General features: G+C 33.8%; 5 protein-coding genes across 11 annotated transcripts in view; 3 read left to right on the top strand and 2 right to left on the bottom strand.

Moving 5' to 3' along the window:
* Window positions 1–115: 115 nt before the first annotated feature.
* Window positions 116–10,132, top strand: LOC123003610 (cytohesin-1). Of its 5 annotated transcripts, XM_044396478.1 has the most exons (6): window positions 116–291; window positions 348–421; window positions 7,512–7,601; window positions 8,411–8,742; window positions 9,067–9,334; window positions 9,447–10,132. In XM_044396478.1, the coding sequence occupies exons 1-6, from the start codon at window positions 249–251 to the stop codon at window positions 9,930–9,932; spliced, it is 1,293 nt and encodes a 430-aa protein (XP_044252413.1). In that variant the 5' UTR covers window positions 116–248; the 3' UTR covers window positions 9,933–10,132. The 5 variants fall into 5 exon arrangements, with proteins under 5 accessions (XP_044252413.1, XP_044252418.1, XP_044252414.1 ...); XM_044396483.1 differs by lacking the exon at window positions 7,512–7,601; XM_044396479.1 differs by lacking the exons at window positions 116–291; window positions 348–421; window positions 7,512–7,601 and adding exons at window positions 2,178–2,278; window positions 4,829–5,112.
* A 32-nt stretch (window positions 10,133–10,164) lies between these two features.
* LOC123003612 (serine protease 38-like) lies at window positions 10,165–13,604 on the top strand. Its single transcript, XM_044396488.1, has 2 exons — window positions 10,165–10,249; window positions 10,301–13,604. Exons 1-2 carry the CDS (start codon window positions 10,192–10,194, stop codon window positions 11,239–11,241), a joined length of 999 nt encoding a protein of 332 aa, XP_044252423.1. The 5' UTR covers window positions 10,165–10,191; the 3' UTR covers window positions 11,242–13,604.
* Window positions 11,697–16,851, bottom strand: LOC123003604 (26S proteasome non-ATPase regulatory subunit 2-like). Its single transcript, XM_044396469.1, has 6 exons — window positions 16,740–16,851; window positions 16,631–16,687; window positions 15,910–16,583; window positions 15,724–15,859; window positions 12,091–13,447; window positions 11,697–12,044 (listed from the first exon to the last, which is right to left on the bottom strand). Exons 1-6 carry the CDS (start codon window positions 16,782–16,784, stop codon window positions 11,713–11,715), a joined length of 2,601 nt encoding a protein of 866 aa, XP_044252404.1. The 5' UTR covers window positions 16,785–16,851; the 3' UTR covers window positions 11,697–11,712.
* A 299-nt stretch (window positions 16,852–17,150) lies between these two features.
* Window positions 17,151–21,089, top strand: part of LOC123003606 (exocyst complex component 7) — a 49,506-nt gene continuing 45,567 nt past the window's right edge. The window contains exon 1 of the mRNA XM_044396473.1: window positions 17,151–17,188. The gene's annotated coding sequence lies outside the window, so the exon portion shown is untranslated. The remainder of the gene's footprint in view (window positions 17,189–21,089) is intronic.
* LOC123003607 (protein rhomboid-like) overlaps window positions 18,090–21,089 on the bottom strand; it is a 45,558-nt gene continuing 42,558 nt past the window's right edge. For all 3 annotated transcript variants that reach the window (XM_044396475.1, XM_044396474.1, XM_044396476.1), the window contains 3 exons: window positions 19,499–19,641; window positions 19,094–19,362; window positions 18,090–19,044 (listed from right to left, as the gene is read on the bottom strand). In XM_044396475.1, coding sequence (XP_044252410.1) covers window positions 18,743–19,044; window positions 19,094–19,362; window positions 19,499–19,641 — 714 coding nt within the window. In that variant the 3' untranslated portion in view covers window positions 18,090–18,742. The remainder of the gene's footprint in view (window positions 19,045–19,093; window positions 19,363–19,498; window positions 19,642–21,089) is intronic.

The raw sequence follows: 21,089 nt of genomic DNA on the forward strand, positions 1-21,089 counted from the left end.
GTATTTTTCCTGTTTACTTGAGTGATAACATTAAAAAATCGTAAAAGGGGCGATAAAAAGTCAAAAGTAGTTCAAGTTGTGCAATGCGCGCATGCGCACTACTGTCATTGTCAAACCGTTACGCTGACGATTCAAAATGGCGTTTTGTTATCAGTGAAAAATATTTATTTTAATCAAAAATATGTTTATTTGTGTTTGAATTAGGTCCGTTATGTTAGTAGGGTATTAAAAAGTGAATTTTATTTATAATGGGAACAATTGCACACACCCAGGAACCGTTCAGTATATCAGGTCCGTATTCGAATTGTTTTTCTCTTATTGTTTGTAATTGGGTTTTCCCCTTTCAGATTTATCTCCCGAGCAGCAAAAAGTCCTCATCGACATCCGGCGTCGAAAGACTGAGCTTTTGTTGCAAATCCAGGTGAGTAACCCGAAAAACCTAGAGAATGAGGAGTTATTGTGTTGGTAATTAATCAGCCTAGAAAAATTTCGAAATCGTGTTTGCATTTTATTTTACTGTTGTTTATAAACACCGGAAACGTACTCGTGGGTATTTAATGACCCGGTTTTTGCACCGAAGCATTTGACGTCTTTCTCTGCAGGAAAGCGACACGACAATGACGATCTAATTACCCCCATAGCCCCCATTATTAGTTAAAATTGAAATATTCAAGTAGGCGTGGAGATATTATTGACAGGACAATGGCACCGCAACGGTGACTTTGTTTTTCTTTTCCCAGTGCACGATTCGATTTTGTTAAAAATGGTGGTCACAGCTATCCCTGATTTAATTTCTGTTTCCGATATGGCAACATACAGGGTGACTATTGAGAGATTTACGACAGTTATTCCCAGCCAGCTATTTCGAGTTTGTGACATAAATAACAAAGTAGTTCGAAAAGTCAGCCATAATAGCGCCACCTGTTTCAAAATGACACATAAATTGTCGCTTGGAAGGAAAAGTAACGAAAGATTTAAATGTTTCTTTCATCAGATCGATTTAATTGACGGAAGTCGTTCAATTGCTTAATTTATTTCGGAAGTAGGTCAAATGTTTCGATTAGATTTGATGTAGAAAAATTAGTCGAAATCGTGTTTTTTTTGTTTGTGAAACTTTTGTTTGTCTTGGACGGCTGGGTTTCTGTGATTAGCAATATTTTATAATAGAAATGTGAAAAATTGATTGAGAAATGATTTTTTTCTTGTGGTTGTAAGCCTTATTTTACTAATTTGAAAGTAATTCAAATGACTTTAGAAAAAAACACGAAAATTATTTTTGACAAGTAGACATACAGGCTGTCCCAGCGCGTTGGTAAAGTCCAGTTTTGACCTTTAAACGATGAAATTTTAAAACATGTACAAAGTGGTTAGAAATGATTTTCATCTAGCCAGCTTTGAATTTTCCATGTAAAATAAAATATGCCGCTTTACGAAAATAGGGGTACCTACTTATTTTAACTCAAAATTAGAAAATCGCAGTTTAATAAGCGTCCACTTCGAAAATAAACTTTTCTTCCAAAGTATACATTATTATCAATTATTATTGGAAATTAGTTGAAACAATAAAAGTTTAATTAACAACTATTTAATTTTAATTAATAAGTGACAGAACTAGAGCTTTCAAAAAAGTAGAGCGGCACAAATAAACTTACATGCAAAAAAATTCCAAAGCTGGGTAGATGAAAATCATTTATAACCCTTCTGTATTATCGTTTAAAAGACTACTAACTCGTTAGGTCACCCTGTATATTTCCTATCAAGGCCAACTTAATTTTTTGAAAATTTTATTTACAATTCATCAATCACCATGGCCAACTGTCTGTAAATAAAATAAGTTTATTTTTAATTTTTGAGTGACTCCTGTCCTCCCACACGGCCACCCTTGATCCGTTGTCCTAAAGGTCATATTCAAATTCTTGTTCTTGAACATAAATAAAATCAAATTTTCTCGATTAATACAGAATAAAATCGAATTATTCGTAATTTTTCGACAGTCTTATCGCAAAAACGGATGCAGTTCTCTTATCACATGGAAACGGAAGCGATATTCTAGACCGGAAAATTCAAATCGGGTGCAAATTTTCATCCTCTTGTCATAACAACACTGTTTTCGGTATTTTGATCGGGAAGGTCGATCAAGTGCGAAACATATCGAGTCGCTTTTCTCGTCTCAGTTTTGCTCGAATAAGCGCGTAGGAAGGATCGCAGTGTGCGTGTGATAAGATACTGTTCGTGCCTTAATATTGTGATATTCTGTTGTTTCTAGTGCGAAAAGTTGGTAATAAAATGGGATTTTTGGTGATTTTTTGATCGGATATTGTCTGCTTGTTTAGTTATGTCACTTGATTTATTTTTTGCGATGACTAATTAATTGACCGGTTTAATTTGACGTAAGATATTTTTTCCGGAAACCGGAATTCCAACCATTTTCTCGCCTCTAATTCGGTTAATAATCAAGTGAGTCATTTTTTTTTCAGTCATTACAGTGTTGCCACATTTTCATCACTTGGTAAAAATCACCAAACAAAATCGATCATCCACCCTTTTTTATATAATTTAATAAACCTAATTGAGTAACTCGATAGTGGTCTGCCTTGCCCGAGGTGAAACGACGACGTATGTCGTAAATAATATAATAAATTTTGAGAAATGTTCACCAAAAAGCGGAAATTGTGGTTGTTGACATTGATGGTTCATGAATTTTTGATAATTTGATAAGGGAAAAATGGTGTTATCTCAGAAATGACGTTTATTTAGATTAAATTGTAATCTTGAGAATTGTTTGTAACGAATTTTTTTCATCCATCACAAAATTCCCCATCATACAGGGTGACCCCAAAATTGGAAAATGTCATATAACTCGGCTTTTACCAACACTACAAAAGTGAATTTTTGCACACTTGTAGCCAAGTTGAGGGGACATACAGGGTGTTGAAAAAGTCCATTAGTGACCTTTAAAAATGGTAATAAAAAAAAATGTGTAGGACATTGATAGATACTAATCTAGTGCATCACGTAAAATTATTTTCAACCATACAGCATGTCCCAAAAAAAAAGTTACGATACAAACTTGTGTTTTTTTAAAAGAAACACCGTATGTTTCTTTGCATTTTTGGATGTAGCCTTTTAAAGCAATGTTTTTACGCTAAACTTTTATTAGTCGATTTTGCTTACTTTTAGAAATAAGACGGTTTTTTTTGACGAAAACATGCACTTTTTAAGAATTTATTACACAAAAACTAAGGCAGCTAGAACAAATTATTTCTTACTTCTGCAAAGAAGAAAGTACATAATTTAAAGCTGTAGCAATTTTTTATTGTTTTGCATTTGTAAAGATTAAAAAATGAAGAAGTTTGTTAAAAGTTAAATAACTTAAAAATTTTAAATGGAACATCCTTTTTTTTATTTTTGCATTTAGTAGATTAATAAATTGTCTATCTAAAAAAATAAACTTTTAATGTATAGAATTGATAAGTGAAAAGATATTTAACATCCAATATTAATTGTAGCAACAATGATTATCAATATCTGAGCATTGTTGATAGTATGGCAACCATAGTAATTCCACCACGGATCACTTTTCCAGAGATTGTAAGTCGTTATAAATACTGAAATTCGAATTATTTTATTCTAAAAATAATAATAAATAATAATAAACTGTGCACTTTTTGGCTACTGAAACAATAGTAATTTTTTTTTAATGTTAAACGTTAAATATCATTTTAGTGATTGATTATAAACACCTAAAAGTAAATAATTTTAGAAAGACAATTTAATAATCTTTTAAATGCAAAAACAATAAATAGGGTGTTTCATTTGAATTTTTTAAGTTATTGAACTTTTAACATTTTTTATCTTTGCAAATGCAACACACTAAAAAAATATTACAACTATATAGACTGTACTTTCTTCTTTGCGGTAGTAAAAAAATATTTCTAGATGTCTAAGTGCATGTTTTTGTCAAAAAAACCGTCTTATATTTAAAACTAAGCAAAATCGACCAATAAAAGTTTAAAAACATTGTCATAAAAATCTACATTTATTTTATCAATTTCATTTAAAAAACACTAGTTTGTATTGCAACTTTGGGACATACTGTATGGTTGAAAATAATTTTAGGCGATGTACTAGATTAGTATCTATCAATGTCAAATATAATTTTTTTTTTAATTTTATCATCTAAAGATCACTAATGGACTTTTTTCAAATCGGTATTTATACATAATTTTTTATTTTGTCAAAACAATTCTGGTGACTAATCGCCATATTTACATTTTTTATGGTATGTTTTCGCATTCTTTTATTAGTTTTAATCGTCTTCCGCATCTCAAATTTGGCAAGACTTGGTTTCATTTTAAAAATAACTCCCGTTTCTGCATCAATCTAATAATACAATGTGAAGTTCGATCGAAAATAAACTCCTCGCCGCTCAACTGTGTTGATTTAATGTCACACACAACTAAAAATAATCAACAATTCGCAATTGGATTATCTAGAGTGAAGGAGAGTGATCGATAACAGGGGGAAAGGTCAGCAGACGGTCGACGCGTTTTTACCCTACGACGATACGGAATGCGGAATAATAAATATTTTTTTTTTTTTGTTAAGAGAAAGTATTTTCGCTCCTTGTTCATCCGATCACGTTTGGTATTGATGCATCTTTGTCTCACACGTCAAATTTGCGATAAGTGAGGTTATGTCTGCCACGCGCACCAAATTGGGCTAAAAATAGCACAGCTATTACTTTTATTTAACTCGTTTCGTTTCAATTGACTAAATGAGCAGATAATGTCCGTGATTGTCAAAAACAAATTGATTTTTTTTACAGAATTGTCAAATAAATTTCAAGTGTCAAGATGAAATCGTCGTGTGTTAAATAATACTAAGTGTTGTTTGTGTTTTTCTCTTCGTTTCAATCAGTGTGTGTTTTTAATCCAAATGCAGTACTCGACTTTGAATCGTGAACGTAAAGGTTCAGTGACTAGTACGACACATAATGTCGCCAATTGGTTTTCCTCGTTGAAACGTACGAAAAAAGGGAAAAATCACAAGAATGATGCGACGTCGAAAAGTGCATGGGATTTGGCCACTTTGGCCACGTATAGGACAACGGTAGGGAAAAAATGAGACTTTTGGGGTTTTTTTTTGGGTAATTTGAGACATTTTGGCTGCGATTTTTTTTTCGAGTAACAAATTTTATCTGCACCTCTTAAACATGTCTTTAAACTAAATTGATTTCTAACTTTGCTTTGTTCTATATTTATTTCTTCAATAAATATTGTAAGAAATGAACATATAGAGCGTTTCAAAGTGATTGACATCTCGGTAGGTCATGAAAATTAAGATGGCAACTTTGACAGTTCTAGGTTGTTTATCTTTGTACGATTGCACGCACTGTTTGAAAAAAACGTCTATTTCACAATTTGTGACATTTGTAGTTTTTTAAAAGGTTTTTTCGCTTATTTTTTTTGTCTGTTCTACGTTTTTTTCAATATTCACCAAAACTTCAACCAAAATATGCATTTTTTTTGGATAAATAGGATATGTTATTATTTTTTTGACAGAATTGAACTGAAATGTCATTTTTATTAAACAATTAAAGTTGGTTTACATTCTCAACGCCTACCGAGATGTCAGTTAGTAAATAAATAAAAAGTAATAAGAAAAAACTATGGTCGTTATGAGAAATATCATAAATTGTGAAAAACCATCATCATTAGAAGTTTTTTTGTTTAAGAATTTTTATCATAATTTATGCTTATTAAAAATAAACAACATATGTATTTCCTAAAAATTTAATTAGTCATTTTGATCATTATACAGGCTGTCCCAGCGAGTTGGTAAAGTCCAATATTAACCTTTAAACGATAATATTTTAAAACATGTATATGGGAAATTGATAGATACTAATCTAGTTCATTGCCTAAAATTAAAATAGTATTTTTTTTTTAATGTTAAACGTTAAATATCATTTTAGTTATTGATTATAAACACCTTAAAGTAAATAATTTTAGAAAGACAATTTAATAATCTTTTAAATGCAAAAACAATAAATAGGGTGTTTCATTTAAATTTTGTAAGTTATTGAACTTTTAACAAACGCCTTCATTTTTTTATCTTTGCAAATGCAACACAGTAAAAAAATGTTACAACCTTATAGCTTGTACCTTCTTCTTTGCAGTAGTAAAAAAATAATATTTCTAGATTTCTTAGTTTTTGTGTACTAAATTTTCAAAAAGTGCATGTTTTTGTCAAAAAAAAACGTCTTATTTTCAAAACTAAGCAAAATCGACCAATAAAAGTTTAGCTTAAAACATTGTCATAAAAATCCACATCAAAAAACGCTAAGAAACATGATGTATCATTTAAAAAAACACAAGTTTATATTGTAACTTATTTTTGAGACACGCTGTATAGTTGAAAATAATTTAGATTAGCATCTATCAATTTCCGATATACATGTTTTAAAATTTCATCGTTTAAATGTCAATATTGGACTTTACCAACTCGCTGGGACATCCTGTATTAATTTATGGTTAACTTTAAATTATATTTTTTCACTATAATTACATAAAATTGTCGGTAAAGAGTCCAAAATCGGCACTAAAGTAGCTCATTATACTACAGTGTTGTCAAATTATTGTCTTAATGAGATAAAGATATAATCTTATTGCTGTCATGTTTCTACAAGGTGTTTCAAAATGATTTTCTTCTAATTGCTTTTTTTTTATTTCTATGTAAAATAAAAATGGAGCTTTAGTCATTACGAAAAAGTAAATGTTTGTATTTTGATTGACAGCTGTCACTGTTCACAGAACTACATATCTGGTACAAAAACGAGTAGAGCGGAACAAAAAAAATTATATGTAAAGAAATTCCATAGGCGACGAGATGAAAATCATTTTGAAACACATTGTATTAATAAATATTGGTTTTTAATTATCCCAATTTAAGTTTAATTAGTAGGTGTTTTTTTTTTGTGTGTAGATAAAACTTGATTCACCCGGTATATTAAAACTTGAGCAGTTTAATAATCAATGAAACTTGATTTTAATACAGAGTGGACCAAATTTCATAAAATTGTAAAATGATAATTTAGCATCAAGGTGGCCGTGATTTCAATCACTGGTCACTTTAATTGAGAAAAACATTATTTAAAAATGTTTATTTATACAGGCTGTTTTTTAAAATTTGTAACTTTCATAATATACGTGTCGTTGTCGCAGCCACCTGCACATTTTACTGTAATTTTTCAAATTCCTCGTTGCACCTGTCTTGTGCGCAAAAATGTCCTTGTTGCGATCACAGCTGCTCGGGTCATTAAATTTACGTAATTTTTATTTTTTTTTCGTCTAAATCGATGATTTATTTTGTTACGTTGAGGACATGACGTAACCTAATTAGTTTGTCGCTTTTTAAAATCAATTCCACCAATCCGTGAAGTGCATTCACACGACGAACATTTAAATTTTTCATTTTGTTGTTTAACTTTTTTTATTGTTGTTATTTAGTTGGCTCCACTGATGTGTTCGTGTGTGCGTGTATGTGCCTCGTACATTGTTTACGGTTTGTTCCCTTGTTGTTGCTCGTGTTCGTCTGGGGTAAGATATAGTTTTTTTTTGAGATGATGCTAGATTGTTTTTGCTTTTGTTTGTTAAAAACGCATCAAATTGTGATTAGTAGGCGATTAAAAATTGTTTTGTAGACGCGCCAGTAGTCTGATTGTAGGTGGCTATGACCGGGATAATCACTTTTGTTTTTTTTTTTTTCCGTTCAAATGTCACAATCAATTATCGCATTGATAATTTTCTCAGAAAATGACCTCGTGAAGGTCGGGTCAAGGTCACACATATTTAATAATTGGAAATTAAGGAAAACACCTGCTAGTTACAAAGGTCGACAAATTAATCACGTGACCCGACATAACCTCGAATAAGAAAAATATTTGTGTTATTAATTTATCGAAAACAGTTGATGCAAAAATTGACGCAATTGACATTTACGTACTTGATTATTTCAGTAATTTGGAATTTTTCGGAAGATTAAGTGACAGGTGATAAAAATCGCCGACTTGATTAAACTTTAAGTTGGTAAAATATTTGATGAAAAAATTGACACAATTGATATTTACGTACTTGATTATTTCGGTAATTTCGATTAATTTCATTTTTCTAAGCCACGCCGACTAGATTGAACGTTTTTTTAATTCGAAAAGTCGGTCATATGCCAGGCAGACGTTTGAAATTTCCTGTCATTGCTTGAAAAAAACGACATATTTGCATGTTGTGTCGATGTAAACACGGTTTGAATATTTTAACGGTTTAAAAAATTGAAAATTTGCTTGTTGACACACACACATACACTTGATGTTGTGAATTTTTAATTTAGTTTTGTTTTTTCGTGTTGGTAGCACCTCAAAGATGAATTGGTGGAGGTCGTGTCCGAAATGGAGTCGCTTGATTCGGGCGAAGATGGCAAAAACAGTAACAAGACCAAAATGATGTCAATTGGACGAAAAAAATTCAATATGGATCCAAAAAAAGGCATCGAGTACCTGATTGAAAAAGGATTATTACAGAATACGGCCGAAAGTGTAGCACAGTTTTTGCACAAAGGCGAAGGATTAAATAAAACAGCAATTGGTGATTATTTGGGAGAGAAAAACGATTTTAATGAAAAAGTATTGCAAGCGTTTGTGGATCTGCACGATTTTACCGATCTCATACTAGTCCAGGCATTGAGGTATGTAATATTGCCATATATCACTCCCAGTTTGCGACGCCCCTGATTTGTTTTGTGAATTCGGTTAGGTGTATAGCCGGTATCAGCTGTACCAAATTTCGTACTTTTATCTATAATGGTTTCCGAGATATTGAGAAAAAAAGATGTATGCTTTATGACTTTCAGATGGTAGCTCTTTTATATCAAATTTTTTAATACATGTTTATAGGGAATTTTTGTCTTATAATTGCATTTTCTATTACCTGTTTCAATTTCAACAATAAAAATGAAACACCCTATATGTAAATATACAGGGTGTTTGTTGAAATTTTTTGTTTGTTTCAGGCAATTCCTGTGGAGCTTCCGTTTGCCCGGTGAGGCCCAAAAAATCGATCGAATGATGGAGTGTTTTGCAAAGCGTTATTGTGATTGCCAGGGGGAGAACAACATTTTTGAAAATTCGGACACTTGTTATGTGTTATCATTCGCAATAATAATGCTTAACACGAGTTTACATAATCCTAGTGTGAAAGATAAGCCAACGATTGAGCAATTTATTAACATGAATCGGGGGATTAACCAAGGTCAAGATTTGCCACGAGAATTACTTGTGGTAGGTATAAAAAAATAACTTTTTTAAGCCTAACCGAGGTGAGGCGAGGGCATTAAATTTGTGTTTATACATATATTATATACTAAATTCGTTTTTTTTTTTGTGACTTTAGGGTTTGTATGACAGTATCAAGGCGGAGCCGTTTAAGATCCCTGAGGATGATGGGAACGACTTGATGCATACGTTTTTCAATCCGGATAAGGAGGGGTGGCTGTGGAAGCAAGGGGGGCGGTACAAGAGTTGGAAGAGGCGGTGGTTTATCTTGAACGATAATTGTTTGTATTATTTCGAGTATACGACGGATAAAGAGCCGCGAGGAATAATCCCATTGGAGAATATATCGGTGAGGGAGTGTACAGATAGACAAAAACAGCACTGTTTCGAGTTGTATGCGAGTGGGGGCGCTGATTTCATCAAGGCTTGTAAGACGGATTCGGAAGGGAAGGTGGTTGAAGGGAAACACACTGTATATAGAATGTCGGCGAGTAGTGAAGATGAGAAGAATGAATGGATGCAAAGGTTGAAGCAAAGTATCAGTCATAATCCATTCTATGATATGTTGGCAAATAGGAAACGGAAAGCTCAACATCATAACTAATTTTTTCTACATATAATAAAAGTTTAATCAGAAGTGTCGTTTGATTTCTGTGAAATTGAACGAAAGTGCAAAAATCTCCAATTCCTAGTCTTGGTTGACATATTATTTATTTATTGTACATAATGTTTTCGTTGCAACGTGTATATACAGGTGTATTTTGTTTTTGTATAGATTTTGTGTAAATAAATTTACAAATTTCTCGTTTGTGTTCAAATTTCCCGCGTAAAGGCAATTGTCAAACAACTGTCATAAATACGAAATGTCCTTGAAAACAGTTTTACTGAATTTGATGATAATTTTAAGTGCTGCAGAGTCAAGTATAGCCCTTTTGTTACCCTCAAAACCCCCATTTGCCCAATTTTTTCCAGTTCAGCCTTCCGATGATCCTGAAACACTTATTAAAGACCCTGAAATCACAAAATCCATCAAAAATAACAATGGCGACCCCATCCCCCCTGGCTACTACTCCTATGTTGTCCTCTTTAAATACAAAAATAAATCAAAAGTTCGCATTTACAACGATTCGGATTTCTCCACAACATCATTGTTGATTTGTTCAGGGACCATTTTGAACCGACGATGGGTCATAACCAAAGCCTCATCGATTGGACATTACAGGACCAAGATATATGAAATAGTGGCGCAACCCTATATCCCCCTTCCCCTCACCTCCTCAACCCTCCTCACCCATACCATCGAATGGGTCTTGTTGCACCCAGACCACCAACCTGGTGACATCACCACCGACGTGGCTCTAGTCCGAGTCACCAAAGACTTCAAATTCACCTTGGATTTGCGAAACGTCAATCTGGGTTTCCCCCAAATTCCCCCAACTTATACCAACTGTACAATGCCAGTCTGGTCCTGGTTTTTCATTGACAATTTTAACCAATCGAGGAAGAGAATTGATAAAGGACAAATTTCCCTAACTGTAATTACCACAGGGTGTCACAAAGACTTCCTCTGCTTGAAACCGGTGCCCCCAAAGGGGCCTTGCGGGCTCAATACCGGCATGCCCATTATTTGCAACACAGCAATGGTTGCGGTTTATTTCGGTAATGAAACAACACGAGGCTGCAGTGGACAAGTACCAGACATGGTAACAGCCCTAAGAGTCGACACCCCATTTTATGAAAAATGGTTCGAGGAAGCGTCGTATTTCGACGACCAAAGCGACGATATAATGGGCTCAGCGGAGTTGAGAATGTGTGGGGGGGCTAAAAAGACCGTTTCGGGACCCACTTGTCTCATTGCTAGTTTTTTGGTGATACGTTTCGGAACGTACCCTAACCTCAAATTGTTCAATTAAACCCAATTTTGGGTAATAAAATAACCAAACACTCAATTCTTGTCTACCACCACCAAAAAAACAACAGTTGAAAGCGTAAATTCGTATTAAATTGACAATTTTTAAAATTACTACGTTTACACGGTAAGTTAAAATGGCGTCATGTCATGTCTACATGGCAACCTGGCACCGGACTATTATATGTCATTTTAGCAAAAAACTAATTAGAACACCAAAATTTATTTATTCAAGCTTTTTCAAGAATTAGACCCAATTTTTGGGTAATAAAATAACCAAACACTAAATTCTTGTCCATCCCCACAAAAAAAAACAACAGTTGAAATCGAAAAATCGAATTAAATTAACAATTTTCAAAATTACTACGTTGACACGGTAAGTTAAAATGGCGTCATGTCATGTCTACATGACAACCTCACACCGAACTATTATTATATGTCATTTTATCAGAAAACGAATTAGAACATCAAAACTTTATTCAAGCTTTTTCAAGACACAAATCCCATCAAGTGCAGGCGCTGCTGATTCAAACTCCCCATTTGCCAACTCTGCCCTTTCATTGGCGCACAACAAAACCGGTGTTGTATGTGTGTGAATCCCCGCGATTGTTTTAGGTTCACCTGCTTTTCCTACTGTATCCACAGCTTGACCCACACGAACAGTCACCGAAACCGAATTCAAATTATCATCAAGTGTCAACAGCCATCTTGGTTGCATGGCCGCCGCTAAACAATACAACAAGTAATGACAACGTCCCAAAATCAACGAATGTGGCTTAAGTAGACACACTAACGGAATTAAAATCCCTAAAAGAAATAATCACAACATTGGTTACCAAATAATGAAACTCACCAGCCATTGCGACTGGATCCAACAATTGACGATCGGTGTGTAATGGGTTCAAAGTCATGGTACCTTTACCCATATGGACAAGTCCTTGTGCGATCCGTACCATAAACAATTGAAATGGGTTTTTGGCATGGTACAAAGCTAATTGACGTAAGGTGACTGCAAGACGGGCATTATTAGTCCCAGCACCGACATAACCTAACCCAAAAATGGCGTTACAAGCAACATCATCATCAACATCATGCGAATATTTCGTTAAAACGTTGATTATAGTCGGCTGTGGATCACTGACAGATGTCAAAGCTATAGCCAATGGGACGGCTCTTCGTACCGAAGGTTCACCATATCGTGATATTTGACCGAAAATTCTTTGTATCATTTCTGACCCGATTTCTTCACCTTTGGAAATCGCAGCAACCGCTAAAACGGCCACAGCCTTCCCCATATAATAATCCCAATCGTTCTTTTTCTTATCTTTTGTTTGTATTTCCGGTACTTCGACTTTTTCCTCAACCAATCGCAACAATTCTTGAATTATTAAAACATCCCCACTTCCGGCATAAGCACACATCTGTAGCATTGTCTGAAAAATGGTCCGAAACGGCTCTTCAAACACTTCCGCTACAATTGTCGGCACTTCAATTGCATCTTTAGTACCAAAATAGGACAAAGCCACGCCCAATCCCGCCAATAACATAAACGGACTCTTTAAAACATCCAATCCATTCGATTCGAGCATTTTTGTTATGATAATATCGGATAATTCGTTATTATTCATTCCGAGACTGACCAATCCGCATGCAAGACTCGTCACGCCCAAAGTTTTAACCGATTTCGAAGTCTGTATCACCGGTAGGAGGAGATTTAAGACGTCGCTCCGCCCACTTCCGGCATACGCCAATCCAATGCCTAGCACCGCCCCAACTTGCAACTCCTCACTGCCACTCCCTACATAATCACCCAATAGGGCAAGAGCTGGATCACAGTCATTTCTAATACGACAATTGACTATTCCAAGGGCTAGTAACGCCCCAGCTTTGATATTATCATCACTGGTGTATAGATATTTATCAATGGGGGTTAAACCACCATCTACATCCCACAGATATAATAAACCTAGAGCTGCAGTGGCACTCAACATGCCAACATCTTTGTTTCTATAGATCCATTTATTGCCATCATCGGTTGTCAAAAGTTTATCAGTGCCAAAAGCAGCATTGACGAAACCGTTGACGAAAGAAGAGGCCAAATTTTGACGGGCACTATCCAGTTTTTCCCCGAGGACACTCTGACGAAGAGTTACAGGCTCAAGCCAGGTTTTGTACACGTCTTCGGGCGATTTCGGCTCCATTATATCGAGCTAAAGCAAGGAAAATTTGAATTTGGCGCCAAAATACAAAGTGGGAAATTTGAATTTTTAGCGGAAATTTCAAATTTCAAGCAAGAAAATGGGTGATTTGAGCTGGAAGATTGGAATTTCAACAGGAAATTAAGATTATTTAAGTTAGGAAATTTAACACTGCTGTAGTTACGTTTTATTTTATATTATGTTATTAATTTTTTTTGTTTAAGTGTTTAAGCAGATTTTGAGTAAAAAAATTATAGTGTTTTTTTTTTGAGATTTCACTAAACTGAACCGAAATATCACGAATAAAGTAAAGAATTAGGTCATAAATTATATTATTTTTGTTTTTTTTCGAACGTTTTAGTAAGATTTTTCGATAAAAATGCAATTACTTTGAAAGATATGTCAAAAACAAACTAAAAATCACAAAGTTAGGTCAAGGAGTTGACGTTTTTTTTAATTTTGACAAGATAATATAAAAATATCACCATATTAAGTCAAAAATAACACATTTTTGCCTTTTTTCTGTCGTTTGCAAACGTTTTTCATCAAAAACGTCATTTTTTGTCTGACAATTTTATAGAAAATTTTTCAAATTAGTTCGAAATTAACGTTTTTTGCATTTTTTGGAGTATTTTAAGAAATTTTAAAACAAAAACATAGTTATTTTCCAAAAATTAACCAAAAAATAATCACTAAATTAGGTCAAAAATTATGTCTTTTTCAAAGGTTTAATTAACTTTCTTCGGAAATTTCAAATTACAACAACGAATTAGACAAGAAAATGGATGATTTAAGCTAAAAAATTGAAATTGTTGTAATTTTACGGATTGTCAACGTTTTCACACGATTTCAACTCCAAGCGAAAGCAAGAAAATTTTGAATTCAGTGCCAAAAATACAAAGCGGGAAATTTGAAATTGCTTCTTCTACATTTTATTTTCTTTATTTTTAATTGTCCGAAGGTTTAAGCAGATTTCGAAAGCAAATTTTCATCAAAAATTAGTGCAAAAATCTTTAGGTGGAAAATAAATAATTTTTGTTTTTTTAATGCGTCTTAGCAAGATTTTTCGACAAAAACGAAATTATTTCGCAAAATTTTGCCAAAAAAAAGCTGAAAAATCACCAAGTTGAATAGAGTTGACGTTTTTTTTTCAAAACTTTGATAAACTAATTCGAAATATTAACATGTCAAAAATAACATATTTTTGTCTTTTTCGGTCGTTTTCAAACGTTTTTCAGTCAAAAACGCCAATTTTATCGGAATGTTTTTATCAAAAATAGATAAAAAATTATCAAACTAATTCGAAAGTGACATTTTTTGTTTTTTTTGGGTGCTTTAACACGTTCTTAATAAGAAACGCAATCATTTAACAAGATTTTGTCAATAATAAACCAAAAAATCACTAAATTATGACAAAAATGTTGACATTTTTGCCTTTTTTCGACCGTTTAAGTTTAATTTATCGAAAATTTCAATTTTCAACTGCAAATTAACCAAGAAAATGGATGATTTATGCTAGGAAATATGAAACTGTCGTAATTTTAGCGGGAATCAACGTTTTCGAACAATTTCAACTCCATTAAATCAAACTAAATCACAAGAAATTTGAATTTGGTGCCAAAAACACAAAACGGGAAATTTGAAATCGCTGTTTATACATTTAATTTTTTTTATTCTATTTTTTTTATTTTTCCGATGGTTCAAGCGGATTTCGAAAGCAATTTATTTCGAAAATTTTCATCGAAAATCGGTGCTTCAAATTAAGTGGAAAATTACAAAATTTTTGTTTTTTCGGGCATTCTAGCAAAATTTTTTTGCAAAATTTCACTAAAAACAAGCTGAAAAATCATCAAGTTGAATATGGAGTTTTTTTTCAAAATTTTGATAAACTAATTCGAAATATTACCAAGTCAAAAATAACACATTTTTGTCTTTTTCGGTCGTTTTCAAACGTTTTTCAGTCAGAAACGGGTAGGTTATTATCAAATTAGTTTGAAAGTGACATTTTTGCCGTTTTTGGGTGTTTTTACACGTTTTATTTAACATTTTGCCAAAGATAAACCAAAAAACCACTAAATTAGGTCAAAAATGGTGTCATTTTTGCCCGGTTTAAGTTTAATTTTTATCGGAAATTTTAATTTTCAACAATAAATTAAGCTAGAAAATTTGAAATTGTCGTAATTTTAGCGTGAATCAACAATTTCAACTCTATTAAATCAAACCAAAGCACGAGAAATTTGAATTTGGCGCGAAAAATACAGCGCGGGAAATTTGAATTTCTCACTAACCTCTCGTACAAAACTCAAAAAATAGTGACTCAAGTGACTATTTTCGAGGATGCTCCTTGTATCATCATCATCCAGACTGAATTCGATTGGATAGAGATGTCGGGCGCATATGAACGCCATTTGATACAGTGTGATCCTACAAAAACGTCAAAATTTGACATATAAAACAACGCTTACTAGATTTACTTATCAGTGCACGTATTGAAGAGTTTCTCGATCAAAACAGAGTCTTTAATCTGTATTGCGACGATTAAACATCGACAATGTTCCCCAAACAGATAATAAAATTGTGAAATGAGTTTCAGTATTTTTTTGCTTTCGAGTTCGTCCACGTATTTGGCACAAGAAGCCAAATACAAGCAAATTGGCTTGTAGTTTTCCTTCGTGACGTAATCGAAAAGCATGTACATTTGATTAATTTCCATTAGAAGATCGCAGCCTTGTATTGCGTCATGATGGGTGCAGTTAAACCTCATGATTTCTTTTACAAGGGGGCTCAAAGTCTTGTAGTTGTTCTCGCACATCACCCATTGTTTGACGATTTCGGTTTCGAGCTGGCGGATGTATTCGTGGCCCCAATCGCCGATGTTCTCCATCGTGCCTTGGAGACAATACTTGAGACAGTCGTAGTCGCGTTTCACAGCCCCGTCGATGGCCCCCATCGACAAAACTGACACAATATCGGAGAGGTTCTTCTTCAAGGGGCTGTCTTTCATCGAGTCGCACTTATCGCGAAGGGGGCCGTAATAGGGGGCGAGGTATTTGAGGGGCTTGGGGACCGACGTCATGGACGAGGTTGAGGTCCGTATCAAGTATTTTAACATGTCGAGAGAGACACTGACCAGTTTTGATTCGTCACCCTGTATATATTTTCATAGTTTTTGAGGTTTTTGAACTGAAAACTTACCGTGATTCGGTCGACTAGGCCCTTGAGCTCGATTTGCAATTCTTTATCGTCATCTGACTGAAATTTTTGATAAAATTGGATTATTTATGTAAATTGATCATTTTCTTACGTCATCTTTGGGAATCACCGGTTTTCGGAGCGCTGTAGCTGCCATTTGGGGCGATTTTTGCAAGAAATAGTCTAAATGCGTGACCGTTTCAAATGACAGGCAAAAATTTGAATTTGACGTTTCCGCGTTTCCGTTTCCGGTTGAAACTCAATAAAAGATTATTAATAAAAAATGTACACACACCAGAGTGGCACTGAGACTTTTTTTATGTCCATTTGAGTTGTTTTCATAATTTTTAACTTAAATTTAATTTTTTATGTTCAAAGTGGCGCCATCTGCGACACCAATGAACGTACCCTAACCCCAGTATTTTGTGTTAGACGCTGGTTTTACACGTGTGGGCCCCTTGGGGTAAATTGCCCTGGTTTGTGTATTTGCCAGTGTCGAAAGACCTTAAAAATCATCCCGATTTAAAATTTGTTTTGAAGCTTTGTGATATTCGAAATACGGTAAGTGCGAAAGTCGCTTGTGTAGAATAGTTTTTTCATTGCTTTTTGTGCATTTTTTGATTAAAGATTCACATTTTTTACATGTTTAATGTTTCGTTGAAAGTGTGAGGCATTTAGGACTCCACTTTTGTCAATTTATCCAATTTATTGATTTACTTCGTTTACATGCCAATTTATGAAAGGCTTATTTTCGGGGTACGTTTACATGGCAACTTCAGAAGGGTGCATTAAAAGTCACTGACAATTGAATAATTTATTACTATTTTTGGAAGTTTGGGGGTTTTTTATTTTTACTACATAATTTTTGTTTTTTTTTTCAGGCATATTAGCAAAGTTTTTCGACAAAAACAAGTTGAAAAATCACCAAGTTAGGGTGAATACGGAGTTCGAAATATTACCAAGTCAAAAATTATACATTTTTGCCTTTTTCGGTCGTTTTCAAACGTTTTTCATCCAGAAACGTCAATTTTTTTCTAAAAATTTTTCAAATTAGTTCAAAATTAACATTTTTTGCCTTTTTTGGGTATTTTAAGACATTTTGAAATAGAAACGTAGTTATTTTACATTTTTACAAAACTAAACCAAAAAAAAATCACTTAATTGCCCTGGTTTGTATTTGCTAAAAATCATCCCGATTTATTAATTTTTTTTAAATTTTGTGACTTTCGAAATACGGTAAGAGCGAAAGTCGCTTTTGTAGAATAGTTATTTTATTGCTTTTCTTGAGTAAAGCTTCGCATTTTTACATGTTTATGCTTTGTTGAAAGTGGAGGGCGTTTAGGACACCACTTTTGTCGATTTATCCAATTTATTGATTTACTACGTTTACATGTCAATTTATGAAAGGCTTATTTTCGCGCTACGTTTACATGACAATTTCAGAAGGGTGCATTAAAAGTCATTGACAATTGAATAATTTATTACTATTTTTGGAAGTTTGGGCGTTTTGTGTGACAATAATAACAAAACAAAAATGGAATAAAGGTATTATAAAAAGAAATACCCATCAGTTCTATTTTTTTTTCGTTAGAAATGTATCAGTGAATAGTGGTCTACCTGAGTGTAAAAAAATACAATTTTCTTTGTGATATACATTGAAAAATCGTCTACCTATAAGGCTTCGAATACATTATTGTGTAAATAGAATTAACTAGCACTTTCTTTGGTAGGCTTATACTTAAATAATTTTATGACTAGTTTGATAATATCACTCAGAAAAATGAACTGAAAGTGAAATAAACCAGAAATTATTGTCAAGTGAATAATGGAATTGTTGGTTTCTGCTCACTCCTGCTTTGAATTGTTTTAGGAACTTGATAAATGCTGAATTTGACAATAATTTCCTCACAACTAAACATTAATAAATCATTCGAATTTATTCATTTCAGTCTTTGGTCTAGAATATTAAATAAATATAAATATGTACAAAAAAACTATATACAGAGTGGCCCCTCTGAGATTTACTCTTCTCGTATTAGTATTGTAACAGGTCTGGAATGGCTATGTGGGTAAAAATGTAGTGAATAAACCTCAGAGCGAAATGAAACAAGGGGGCTATACCCCGAACCTATTATACACATACTGACTGTTGACCCCATCCCCCAAATTCTCCACCGCCTCCACCGTGGGGTTCATAACATTGAAAAGAATCGCGAAAATCGTGCAGGCGGCGTACACCCCCAACGCCACCCACCACAGGAGCTGCTCGTGCAACTTCTGTTCGAAATTCTTCAAGACAAGCAATCCGATCGTGAGCCCCGCTAGGGCCCCCGTGAGATGCGCCACGTACGACACCGGCGGCCCCATCACTTCGGCGGCATACCGCGAATAGATGGCGTAACCCACATCACAGGAGGCTGAAATGTCAACTGTCATTAAAATGTCAAATAGTGTTGCCAACCCCACCGATGGCGAGGATGCCAAATAGACGCAAAATCCCGCATTGCATGTTATTGTAGTTGAGGAGGACGTTGGCGAGGTGGGCCGCCAAGAGGGCGTAGACGCCCCCAGAGGCCCCCACGAGGTAGACGTCGGTGTCGAAGACGGAAGTGCCCAATGAGCCGGCGACGACGCCCGCCATGTAGATCAAGGCCACACGACCCGAGCCGTGCACCATTTCGAGGGGCAGGCCTACCAACAGTTGGACGACCAAATTGAAGCCCAAGTGCAGCCAACTGTTGAGAAAAATAAACACCAATTAGGGACAGGAAACGTTAAATTAATAAATCGAGTTGACAAGAAAACAGGATGGAAGCCATTAATTCGATTGGATAATGTGGTCACGTGACTTGAATTTGTAATAAAACTCACCCTGCGTGTAACATCATATACAGGAGGAACCTCCATATTTCGATTCGTTTGTCGGGTCGATAAATGAAAATGGAGTCGATTGGTACAGGGCCTGCTGGGTTTAATTCACCAGTGCTGACACTATAATAAGTGAAAAATCCCAACTGGAACAAATGACAAATGTCAAATGTCATAAAATGATTGACGTGTCGTCTCGGCCAACTTTGAATGGATTAGTTCTCACGTTCTATTAAAATATATTATAAAAACGAGTTTGGCAGTAAATTAGTTACATTGAACCCATCTCAAATGTGTACAAAACTACGTCTAAATAAAAGAAACATGCGGCTATATTTAACACCACGGACGCATTCCGTTTTGTACCCAACGCCAAGGTAATTTGAATGTTTTGACTGTTTCCCTAGACAGAGGCGTAGCCCGATTTACAAAAATTTGAACATTTTTGGCTCGAGACAGGCGATTCGCCCAGGAATTGGGAAATTGAGGGTTATTTGGGACGGTAGTGAGTCATTTATGTGGTCGGCTGAAAAAAATCGAGTTGATTTTCTCAAAAATTCGTCAATTTTTTTTTTATAAATTGAGTTACATTTCAAAAAAATGTGAAAAAAAATATGTTATAAATCATTGAAAAAGACACTCTTCATTTTTTGTTTGACACCAAAAAACGGAAAATTGGGTCAGAGAAATTCGTATAAAGTTTATCAAAAATTTCAAATATTTATGTTTTTTTTTAATTTTTTTCATTTGTCAGAAAATAATAATTTTGACATTTTGACCAAAAATTCAGACAATGTGTTTTTTAAACATTAAATTTTGTATTTAAATTCTAAATTCTAACTTTAAAACTCAAAATTCTATTTTCAAACTTGTGAATTTTGACGAAGTGTTCTGAAATTATGATTTTTTTGAAAATTCTGTCCTAAAATTTTGATAATTTTTTTAGAAATTCAGTTTTAAAAACATGAATTTTTGTCCCCATTTTTGGAATTCTAACTTTAGAACTCCAAATTCTGAAAAGTTTGTGAATTTTGACATTCTGTCCAGAAAATTCAGTCTAAAAACATCAAATTTCGTCTTTCATTTTCGAAATGCTAACTATAAAATTCCAAATTCTGACTTAAAATCTGTGAATTTTGAGGTAGCGTTCTGAAATTCTAATATTATTTTAGAAATACAGACTTGTTTTGTTTCTATTTTTTGAATTCTAATTTTAGAACTGAGAATTCAGAAAATCTGCGAATTTTAATATTCTCTCTTGAAATACCGAGTATTATTTTGAAAATTCAGTTTCCAAAATCATCAAATTTCCTGTTTATTTTCCAGAATTCCAATTTTAAAACTCAAAATTCAGACTTCAAACCTGTGAATTTTGATGTAGTACTCTGAAATTCTGATTTTGTTAAATTCGTTTTGAGAAACATCAAATTTCGTGTTTATTTTTTGGAATTCTAACTTCAAAACTCGAAATCAATTTGTGAATTTCGATGTTTTATCCTGAATTTTTCATTATTTTTTGAAAATTTAGTCTTTAAAGATTAAATTCCGGCTTTCATTTTCGGAATTCTGACTACTTTTTGCACAAAACAACTTT

Source organism: Tribolium madens, unplaced genomic scaffold (assembly GCF_015345945.1).
Source record: "Tribolium madens isolate multiple individuals breed KSU strain unplaced genomic scaffold, Tmad_KSU_1.1 Scaffold_1;HRSCAF=32;Tcas5.2_LG8, whole genome shotgun sequence".
NCBI classification, from domain to species: Eukaryota; Metazoa; Arthropoda; class Insecta; order Coleoptera; family Tenebrionidae; genus Tribolium; species Tribolium madens.

Coding starts and splice junctions, on each gene's coding strand:
- LOC123003610 (XM_044396478.1), top strand. CDS start 249: ATGGGAACAATTGCACACACCCAGGAACCGTTCAGTATATCAG. Junction 7,602..8,410: donor GTTGCTCGTGTTCGTCTGGG/GTAAGATATAGT, acceptor TCGTGTTGGTAG/CACCTCAAAGATGAATTGGT. Junction 9,335..9,446: donor TGCCACGAGAATTACTTGTG/GTAGGTATAAAA, acceptor TTGTGACTTTAG/GGTTTGTATGACAGTATCAA.
- LOC123003612 (XM_044396488.1), top strand. CDS start 10,192: ATGTCCTTGAAAACAGTTTTACTGAATTTGATGATAATTTTAAGTGCT. Junction 10,250..10,300: donor TTTAAGTGCTGCAGAGTCAA/GTATAGCCCTTT, acceptor AATTTTTTCCAG/TTCAGCCTTCCGATGATCCT.
- LOC123003604 (XM_044396469.1), bottom strand. CDS start 16,784: ATGGCAGCTACAGCGCTCCGAAAACCGGTGATTCCCAAAGATGAC. Junction 15,860..15,909: donor TTCAATACGTGCACTGATAA/GTAAATCTAGTA, acceptor ACGTTTTTGTAG/GATCACACTGTATCAAATGG. Junction 13,448..15,723: donor TTTTGAGTTTTGTACGAGAG/GTTAGTGAGAAA, acceptor TCCTTGCTTTAG/CTCGATATAATGGAGCCGAA.